This window comes from Delphinus delphis, chromosome 9 (assembly GCF_949987515.2).
Source record: "Delphinus delphis chromosome 9, mDelDel1.2, whole genome shotgun sequence".
NCBI lineage: Eukaryota > Metazoa > Chordata > Mammalia > Artiodactyla > Delphinidae > Delphinus > Delphinus delphis.
The window spans coordinates 50,256,768-50,267,351 of NC_082691.1; the positions used below are offsets into that span (position 1 = coordinate 50,256,768).

General features: G+C 39.5%; 1 protein-coding gene across 2 annotated transcripts in view; it reads left to right on the forward strand.

Annotated features, from left to right (window-relative positions):
* The window catches only part of BET1 (Bet1 golgi vesicular membrane trafficking protein), a 35,858-nt gene extending 25,679 nt beyond the window's left edge, over positions 1-10,179 (forward strand). Inside the window, exon 4 of one of the 2 annotated variants that reach the window (XM_069541052.1) lies at positions 7,680-7,825. In XM_069541052.1, the coding sequence (XP_069397153.1) occupies positions 7,680-7,727 (48 nt within the window). In that variant the 3' untranslated portion in view covers positions 7,728-7,825. Of the gene's footprint in view, positions 1-7,679; positions 7,826-8,990 lie in introns of those variants that run through there. The other variant, XM_060019899.1, reaches the window with a different exon arrangement.
* Positions 10,180-10,584: the final 405 nt, after the last annotated feature.

Below are 10,584 nucleotides of genomic sequence, written 5' to 3' on the forward strand. Positions count from 1 at the left end.
GTAGTGTGTGGAAAGCTTTCCTCCTTCACATCTCCCTCCCACTGGTGCAGGTCCCGTCCCTATCCTTTTGTCTCTGTTTATTCTTCTTTCATTTTCCCTACCAAGGTTCGTGGGGGGTTTGTTTCCTTTTGGGAGGTCTGAGGTCTTCTGCCAGCATTCAGTAGGTGTTCTGTAGGAGTTGTTCCACGTGTAGATGTATTTCTGGTGTAGTTGTTCCACGTGTAGATGTATTTCTGGTGTATCTGTGGGGAGGAAGGTGATCTCCGCGTCTTACTCTTCCGCCATCTTCCCGTCAATCCTAGTTCTCTCATCTTAAGGACTTTTCTAGCTGTTTTTTTTTTTTTAACATCTTTATTGGAGTATAATTGCTTTACAGTGGTGTGTTAGTTTTTGCTGTATAAAAAACTGAATCAGCTATACGTATACATATATCCCCATATCCCCTCTGTTTTGCATCTCCCTTCACCCTCCCTATCCAACATCTCTAGGTGGTCACAAAGCATAGAGCTGATCTCCCTGTGCTATGTGGCTGCTTCCCACTATCTATTTTACATTTGGTAGTGTATATATGTCCATGCCACTCTCTCACTTCGTCCCAGCTTACACTTCCCCCTCCCTGTGTCCTCAAGTCCATTCTCTATGTCTACGTCTTTATTCCTGTCCTGCCCCTAGGTTCCTCAGAACCTTTTTTTTTTTTTTAGATTCCATATATATGTGTTAGCATAGGGTATTTGTTTTTCTGACTTACTTCACTCTGTATGACAGACCCTAGGTCCATCCATCTCACTACAAATAACTCAGTTTCGTTTTTTATGGCTAATATTCCATTGTATATATGTGCCACATCTTTTTTGTTTACATCTTTATTGCAGTATAATTGCTTTACAATGGTGTGTTAGTTTCTGCTTTATAACAAAGTGAATAGTTACACATATACGTATGTTCCCATATCTCTTCCCTCTTGCGTCTCCCTCCCACCCTCCCTATCCCACCCCTCTAGGTGATCACAGAGCACTGAGCTGATCTCCCTGTGCTATGTGGCTGCTTCCCACTAGCTATCTATTTTATGTTTGGTAGTGTATATATGTCCATGCCACTCTCTCACTTTGTCACAGCTTACCCTTCCCCCTCCGCATATCCTCAAGTCCATCCTCTAGTAGGTCTGTGTCTTTATTCCTGTCTTACCCCTCGGTTCTTCATGACATTTTTTTTTCTTAAATCCCGTATATATGTGTTAGTATACGGTATTTGCCTTTCTCTTTCTGACTTACTTCACTCTGTATGACAGACTCTAGGTCCATCCATCTCATTACAAATAGCTCAATTTCGTTTCTTTTTATGGCTTAGTAATAATCCATGGTATATATGTGCCACATCTTCTTTATCCATTCATCTGTTGATGGGCACTTAGGTTGCTTCCATGTCCTGGCTATTGTAAATAGAGCTGCAATGAACATTGTGGTACATGACTCTTTTTTTTTTAATTTTTTAATTTTTTTTTAACATCTTTATTGGAGTATAATTGCTTTACAATGGTATGTTAGTTTCAGATTCACAACAAAATGAATCAGTTATATATATACATATGTTCCCATATCTCTTCCCGCTTGCATCTCCCTCCCTCCCACCCTCCCTATCCCACCCCTCCAGGCGGTCACAAAGCACCGAGCTGATCTCCCTGTGCTATGCGGCTGCTTCCAACTAGCTATCTACCTTACGTTTGGTAGTGTATATATGTCCATGCCTCTTTCTCGCTTTGTCACGGTTTACCCTTCCCCCTCCCCATAGCCTCAAGTCCATTATCTAGTAAGTCTGTGTCTTTATTCCTGTTTCGCCCCTAGGTTTTTCATGACATTTTTTTTTTTAAATTCCATATATGTGTTAGCATACGGTATTTGTCTCTCTTTCTGACTTACTTCACTCTGTATGACAGACTCTAGGTCTATCCACCTCATTACAGATAGCTCAATTTCGTTTCTTTTTATGGCTGAGTAATATTCCACTGTATATATGTGCCACATCTTCTTTATCCATTCATTCGATGATGGACACTTAGGTTGTTTCCATCTCTGGGCTATTGTAAATAGAGCTGCAATGAACATTTTGGTACATGACTCTTTGAATTTTGGGTTTCTCAGGATATATGCCCAGTAGTGGGATTGCTGGGTCATATGGTATTTCTATTTGTAGCTTTTTAAGGAATCTCCATACTGTTCTCCACAGTGGCTGTATCAATTTACATTCCCACCAACAGTGTAAGAGGGTTCCCTTTTCTCCACACCCTCTCCAGCATTTATTGTTTCTAGATTTCTTGATGATGGCCATTCTGACTGGTGTGAGATGATATCTCATTGTAGTTTTGATTTGCATTTCTCTAATGATTAGTGATGTTGAGCATTCTTTCATGTGTTTGTTTGGCAGTCTGTATATCTTCTTTGGAGAATTGTCTATTTAGGTCTTCTGCCCATTTTTGGATTGGGTTGTTTGTTTTTTTGTTATTAAGCTGCATGAGCTGCTTATAAATTTTGGAGATTAATCCTTTGTCAGTTGCTTCATTTGCAAATATTTTCTCCCATTCTGAGGGTTGTCTTTTGGTCTTGTTTATGGTTTTCTTTGCTGCGCAAAAGCTTTTAAGTTTCATTAGGTCCCATTTGTTTACTTTTGTTTTTATTTCCATTTCTCTAGGAGGTGGGTCAAAAAGGACCTTGCTGTGATTTATGTCATAGAGTGTCCTGCCTATGTTTTCCTCTAAGAGTTTGATAGTTTCTGGTCTTACATTTAGGTCTTTAATCCATTTTGTGCTTATTTTTGTGTATGGTGTTAGGGAGTGATCTAATCTCATACTTTTACATGTAGCTGTCCAGTTTTCCCAGCACCACTTATTGAATAGGCTGTCCTTTCTCCACTGTACATTCCTGCCTCCTTTGTCAAAGATAAGGTGACCATATGTGCGTGGGTTTATCTCTGGGGTGTCTATCCTGTTCCATTGATCTATATTTCTGTTTTGGTGCCAGTACCATATTGTCTTGATTACTATAGCTTTGTAGTATAGTAGTAGTCTGAAGGTCAGTAGTAGTCTGAAGTCAGGAAGCCTGATTCCTCCAGCTCCGTTTTTCTTTCCCAAGATTGCTTTGGCTATTTGGGGTCTTCTGTGTTTCCATACAAATTGCGAAATTTTTTGTTCTAGTTCTGTGAAAAATGCCAGTGGTAGTTTGATAGGGATTGCATTGAATCTATAGATTGCTTTGGGTAGTAGAGTCATTTTCACAATGTTGATTCTTCCAATCCAAGAACATGGTATATCTCTCCATCTATTTGTATCATCTTTAATTTCTTTCATCAGTGTCTTATAATTTTCTGCATACAGGTCTTTTGTCTCCTTAGGTAGTTTTATTCCTAGATATTTTATTCTTTTTGTTGCAATGGTAAATGGGAGTGTTTTCTTGATTTCACTTTCAGATTTTTCATCCTTAGTGTATAGGAATGCCAGAGATTTCTGTGCATTAATTTTGTATCCTGCTACTTCACCAAATTCATTGATTAGCTCTAGTAGTTTTCTGGTAGCATCTTTAGGATTCTCTATGTATGGTATCATGTCATCTGCAAAGAGTGACAGCTTTACTTCTTCTTTTCCGATTTGGATTCCTTTTATTTCCTTTTCTTCTCTGATTGCTGTGGCTAAAACTTCCAAAACTATGTTGAATAAGAGTGGTGAGAGTGGGCAACCTTGTCTTGTTCCTGATCTTAGTGGAAATGCTTTCAGTTTTTCACCATTGAGGACGATGTTGGCTGTGGGTTTGTCATATATGGCCTTTATTATGTTGAGGAAAGTTCCCTCTATGCCTACTTTCTGCAGGGTTTTTATCATAAATGGGTGTTGAATTTTGTCAAAAGCTTTCTCTGCATCTATTGAGATGATCATATGGTTTTTCTCCTTCAATTTGTTAATATGGTGTATTTCACTGATAGATTTGCGTATATTGAAGAATCCTTGCATACCTGGAATAAACCACACTTGATCATGGTGTATGATCCTCTTAATGTGCTGTTGGATTCTGTTTGCTACTATTTTGTTGAGGATCTTTGCGTCTATGTTCATCAGTGATATTGGCCTGTAGTTTTCTTTCTTTGTGACATCCTTGTCTGGTTTTGGTATCAGGGTGATGGTGGCCTCATAGAATGAGTTTGGGAGTGTTCCTCCCTCTCCTATATTTTAGAAGAGTTTGAGAAGGATAGGTGTTAGTTCTTCTCTAAATGTTTGATAGAATTTGCCTGTGAAGCCATCTGGTCCTGGGCTTTTGCTTGTTGGAAGATTTTTAATCATAGTTTCAATTTCAGTGCTTGTGATTGATCTGTTCATATTTTCTATTTCTTCCTGATTCAGTCTTGGCAGGTTGTGCCTTTCTAAGAATTTGTCCATTTCTTCCAGGTTGTCCATTTTATCGGCATAGAGTTGCTTGTAGTAATCTCTCATGATCTTTTGTATTTCTGCAGTGTCAGTTGTTACTTCTCCTTTTTCATTTCTAATTCTATTGATTTGAGTCTTCTCCCTTTTTCTCTTGATGAGTCTTGCTAATGGTTTATCAATTTTATTCATCCTTTCAAAGAACCACCTTTTAGTTTTATTGATCTTTGCTATCGTTTCCTTCATTTCCTTTTCATTTATTTCTGATCTGATTTTTATGATTTCTTTCCTTCTGCTCTCTTTGGGGTTTTTTTGTTCTTCTTTCTCTAATTGCTTTAGGTGCAAGGTTAGGTTGTTTATTCGAGATGTTTCCCGTTCCTTAAGGTAGGATTGTATTGCTATAACTTCCCTCTTAGAACTGCTTTTGCTGCATCCCATAGATTTTGAGTCGTCGTGTCTCCATTGTCATTTGTTTCTAGGTATTTTTTTATTTCCTCTTTGATTTCTTCAGTGATCACTTCGTTATTAAGTAGTGTATTGTTTAGCCTCCATGTGTTTGTATTTTTTACGGATCTTTTCCTGTAATTGATATCGAGTCTCATAGCGTTGTGGTCGGAAAAGATACTTGATACAATTTCAATTGGTAATTGAAATTGTAATTGGTAATTGAAATTGGTAATTCTTAAAATTACCAAGGCTTGATTTGTGACCCAAGATATGATCTATCCTGGAGAATGTTCCATGAGCACTAGAGAAAAATGTGTATTCTGTTGTTTTTGGATGGAATGTCCTATAAATATCAATTAAGTCCATCTCGTTTAATGTATCATTTAAAGCTTGTGTTTCGTTATTTATTTTCATTTTGGATGATCTGTCCTTTGGTGAAAGTGGGGTGTTAAAGTCCCCTACTATGAATGTGTTACTGTCAATTTCCCCTTTTATGGCTGTCAGTATTTGCCTTATGTATTGAGGTGCTCCTATGTTGGGTGCATAAATATTTACAATTGTTATATCTTCTTGGTTTGATCCCTTGATCATTAAGTAGTGTCCTTCTTTGTCTCTTCTAATAGTCTTTGTTTTAAAGTCTGTTTTGTCTGATATGAGAATTGCTACTCCAGCTTTCTTTTGGTTTCCATTTGCATGAAATACTTTTTTCCATCCCCTTACTTTCAGTCTGTATGCGTCTCTAGGTCTGAAGTGGGTCTCTTGTAGACAGCAAATATATGCGTCCTGTTTTTGTATCCATTCAGCCAATCTGTGTCTTTTGGTGGGAGCATATAATCCATTTACATTTAAGGTAATTATCGATATGTGTGTTCCCATTCCCATTTTCTTAATGGTTTTGGGTTCGTTATTGTAGGTCTTTTCCTTCTTTTGTGTTTCTTGCCTAGAGAATTTCCTTTAGCAGTTGTTGTAGAGCTGGTTTGGTGGTACTGAACTCTCTCAGCTTTTGCTTGTCTGTAAAGGTTTTAATTTCTCCATCAAATCTGAATGAGATCCTTGCTGGGTAGAGTAATCTTGCTTGCAGGTTTTTCTCCTTCAACACTTTCAATATGTCCTGCTACTCCCTTCTGGCTTGCAGAGTTTGTGCTGAAAGATCAGCTGTTAACCTTATGGGGATTCCCTTGTGTGTTATTTGTTGTTTTTCCCTTGCTGCTTTTAATATGTTTTCTTTGTATTTAATTTTTGACAGTTTGATTAATATGTGTCTTGGCGTATTTCTCCTAGGATTTATCCTGTATGGGACTCTCTGTGCTTCCTGGACTTGATTAACTATTTCCTTTCCCATATTAGGGAAGTTTTCAACTATAATCTCTTCAAATATTTTCTCAGTCCCTTTCTTTTTCTCTTCTTCTTCTGGAACCCCTATAATTCGAATGTTGGTGCGTTTAGTATTGTTCCAGAGGTCTCTGAGACTGTCCTCAGTTCTTTTCATTCTTTTTTCTTTATTCTGCTCTGCACTAGTTATTTCCACTATTTTATCTTCCAGGTCAGTTATCCGTTCTTCTGCCTCAGTTATTCTGCTATTGATCCCATCTAGAGTATTTTTCATTTCATTTATTGTGTTGTTCATCATTGTTTGTTTCATCTTTAGTTCTTCTAGGTCCTTTTTAACTGATTCTTGCATTTTGTCTATTCTATTTCCAAGATTTTGGATCATCTTTACTATCATTATTCTGAATTCTTTTTCAGGTAGACTGCCTATTTCCTCTTCATTTGTTAGGTCTGGTGGGTTTTTATCTTGCTCCTTCATCTGCTGTGTGTTTTTCTGTCTTCTCATTTTGCTTATCTTACTGTGTTTAGGGTCTCCTTTTTGCAGGCTGAAGGTTCGTAGTTCTTGTTTTTTGTGTCTGTCCCCAGTGGCTAAGGTTGGTTCAGTGGGTTGTGTAGGCTTCCTGGTGGAGGGGACTAGTGCCTGTGTTCTGGTGGATGAGGCTGGATCTTGTCTTTCTGGTGGGCAGGTCCACATCTGGTGGTGTGTTTTGGGGTGTCTGTAGACTTATGATTTTGGGCAGCCTCTCTGCTAATGGGTGGGGCTGTGTTCCTGTCTTGCTAGTTGTTTGGCATAGGATGTCCAGCCCTGTAGATTGCTGGTCGTTGAGTGAAGCTGGGTGCTGGCTTTGAGATGGAGATCTCTGGGAGATTTTCGCTGTTTGATATTATGTGCAGCTGGGAGGCCTCTTGTGGACCAGTGTCCTGAAGTTGGCTCTCCCCCCTCAGAGTCACAGCACTGACTCCTGGCTGCAGCACCGAGAGCCTTTCATGCACAGGGCTCCTTAATTTGGGATGATTTGTTGTCTATTCATGTATTCCACAGATGCAGGGTACATCGTTGTGGAGCTTTAATCCGCTGCTTCTGAGGCTGCTGGGAGAGATTTCCCTTTCTCTTCTTTGTTCTCACAGTTTCTAGGGGCTCAGCTTTGGATTTGGCCCCGCCTGTGCGTGTAGGTCGCCGGAGGGCATCTGTTCTTTGCTCAGACAGGACGGGGTTAAAGGAGGCGCTGATTCGGAGGCTCTGGCTCACTCAGGCCAGCGGTAGGGAGGGTCACGGAGTGTGGGGCGGGCCTGCGGCGGCAGAGGCCGGCGTGACGTTGCTAGCCTGAGGCGTGCTGTGCATTCTCCTGGGGGAGTTGTCCCTGGATCCTCTGGGTTCCACATTTTTAGCTGCGGCTCGCGCCCGTCTCTGGAGCTCTCTTAAGCAGCGTTCTTAATCCCCTCTCCTCGTGCACTAGGAAACAAAGAGCGAAGAAAAAGTCTCTTGCCTCTTTGGCAGGTCCAGACTTTTCCCAGGACTCCCTCCCGGCTAGCTGCGGTGCACTAACGCCCTGCAGGCTGTGTTCACGCCGCCAACCTCAGTCCTCTCCCGGCGCTCCGACAGAAGCCGGAGCCTCAGCTCCCAGCCCCGCCTGCCCCGGTAGCAGACAAGCCTCTCGGCTGGTGAGTGCCGGTCAGTCCAATCCTCTGCGCTGGAATCTCTCCGCTTTGCCCTCCACACCCCTGTTGCTGTGCTCTCCTCCGCGGCTCCCAAGCTCCCCCACTCTGCCACCCGAAGTCTCCGCCCGCGAAGGGGCTTCCTAGTGTGTGGACACTTTTCCTCCTTCACAGCTCTCTCCCACTGGTGCAGGACCCGTCCCTATCCTTTTGTCTCTGTTTAGTTTTTTCTTTTGCCCTAACCAGGTACGTGGGGGGTTCCTTGCCTTTTGGGACGTCTGAGGTCTTCTGCCAGCGTTCAGTAGGTGCTCCGTAGGAGTTGTTCCACGCATAGATGTATTTCTGGTGTATCTGTGGGGAGGAAGGTGATCTCCGCGTCTTACTCTTCCGCCATCTTCCCGGAAGTTCCCCATGACTCTTTTTGAATTATGGTTTTCTCAGGGTATATGCCCAGTAGTGTGATTGCTGGTTCATATGGTAGTTCAACTTTTAGTTTTCTAAGGAACCGCCATACTGTTGTCCATAGTGGCTGTATCAATTTACATTCCCGTCAACAGTGCAAGAGGGTTCCGTTTCCTCCACACCCATGGTGGTCGTTTTTCCCCATCCATATTTGTAGTCTGTACCACATTTTACCACCTCTACGTGATACTCTCTTAACTTTTAATAGACTCTGCTGACCTTCTAAGTCAACTACGTAAATAAAAGGATCTTAAAAGTAAAGGTACATTTAACTGCTAACCATATTAAATTTTGGTTGAATTCTGTACTGGGAAGCAGCCCACCATTTGACCTGAGCAATGCCCCAACAAAAAGTGGGAAAAAACCTGTGTGATAGTAGATAAACTACTTACTTTATTAATATTTTTTAATCCACATAATTGGAATAAGACCTAAATACTTTGGGGTTTTGAATTGCTCCCGAGCTGAAAGAATGTTTATTGGATAATGAAAGAGCTTTTTATTTATTGAGAAAATTATTTTGCATGGAGTAATCAAGCTGATTAAGTTATAAACAGAGTCCTGAATTGATTAAACATAGAAAATGTCATTAAAAATGTATTCTAATAACAGTATATGAAATTACTTAAATATGCATGTGTAGAATATTAGAATTCAACTAGTATATTTTGTTTTCCTTTTCTCCTCATAGGATTCACAGTTTGATTCTACAACTGGATTTCTAGGTAAAACCATGGGAAAACTGAAGATTTTATCCAGAGGGAGCCAAACAAAGCTGCTGTGCTATATGATGCTGTTTTCATTGTTCGTCTTTTTTGTCATTTATTGGATTATTAAACTGAGGTGATGCAAGTCACTGAGTTTGGAATTTGTTCCAACTTAACGGCTTGGAGTACCACTTCAGTAAAAAATCAGCATCAAAACATTCCTAAATTTCAAATAACACTATGGCATTTTCCATCGAACATTACTGAATTTTACTTGTTTTATAAATCACATTAGATAATACAGTGCTCTTTGAATACTGTTTCTTAATGATTCATTTTTTGCCCCTATTTTCAGGGGTATTGAGATGGTCCGAGGTCAGCCTGGCCCTAATAAGTTTTTTTCCTGTTTTTTGCCGTCAGGTTAAATAGCAGTATAATATCCTGTTGTTACCATAAATGTAGGTTTATGTTCCACATAAAGAAACTTAGTGGCAAAATAACAATGCCTGGAGAGCCTTGTGCTGAGCTCTTGAGGTGGTGAGAAAGTTTGTGATGGATGGTAAATGTATTTTCCTGAACTGTCATCACCCCTGATGACGTACTCTCCTTTTCTCCTTTATTTGGTTAAAATTGTAGGCTGATTTCTTTTTACCTACAGGTTTCCTAATAATTTTTGGTGATATGACTCTTCTTCTGCTTCTGCCCAAGGACCTCATTCTTTAATAAAACTTGTTATTTTGGCATATTTCTAGTAAGGTTCAAAACAAATGTGTACCCGTATAGTTGTCATTTTCTATTAACTTTATATATATACCATTGACTTGGCTTATAATAGTTTTATGATTTTAGCTACTTAGGCCATTTGGTTATCATTTATGACAGAATAATGTGAAGCTAAAGTAATTGCTAAGCTCTGAATGGAAATAAAATGTTCAAGAAAAGTAATTGCCTCTGCTTTATTATGTGCTCAGAATAAATATTGGAAATACTCAGGCATTGACCTTGCAGTTAAGGGCACTGTTACTTTAATCTAGTGCATTTGTCTACAGAAAATAAAATACAAAAGTGGACTGTTGAATAGAAAGATATTAAAATGTGAAATACTCCGTATTGCTACTATTTTGGAATTTGCCCATTTATGGGCTCCAAAAATAAAATTTTTAATGAAATATATTAATTGACTTTGTTGCTTCTTTGTTCAAGTCTCTCTCTCTCTTTTTTTTTCCTCTATAGACTGAGAAGTGGTTCTGAAAACTCAGAACAAACTCAGGAAAGCTTAACATATTTGTATTATTTCAGAACTTGCTGCAAACAAATGAGATGAATCATGACTGGTTTCAAAATTCTCTTTAATTCTTTAAATTTTTATTTAAAAATCTATTTAAAAAAATTTATTTAAAAATTTTTGATTTTGCTGAGTTTGCAATCCTTTTTTGCTCATCCCTACTTAACCTATCAAATTTAGGCCTATCTTTTCTTGCTCCGCTTGTTGTTATTTGGGCCTCCACCTGACAGGTTAAAACTCTAGAGCTGAGAGGGTTAAGTGACAGCATGTAAGAGACAGGCCTGAGGTGTGAG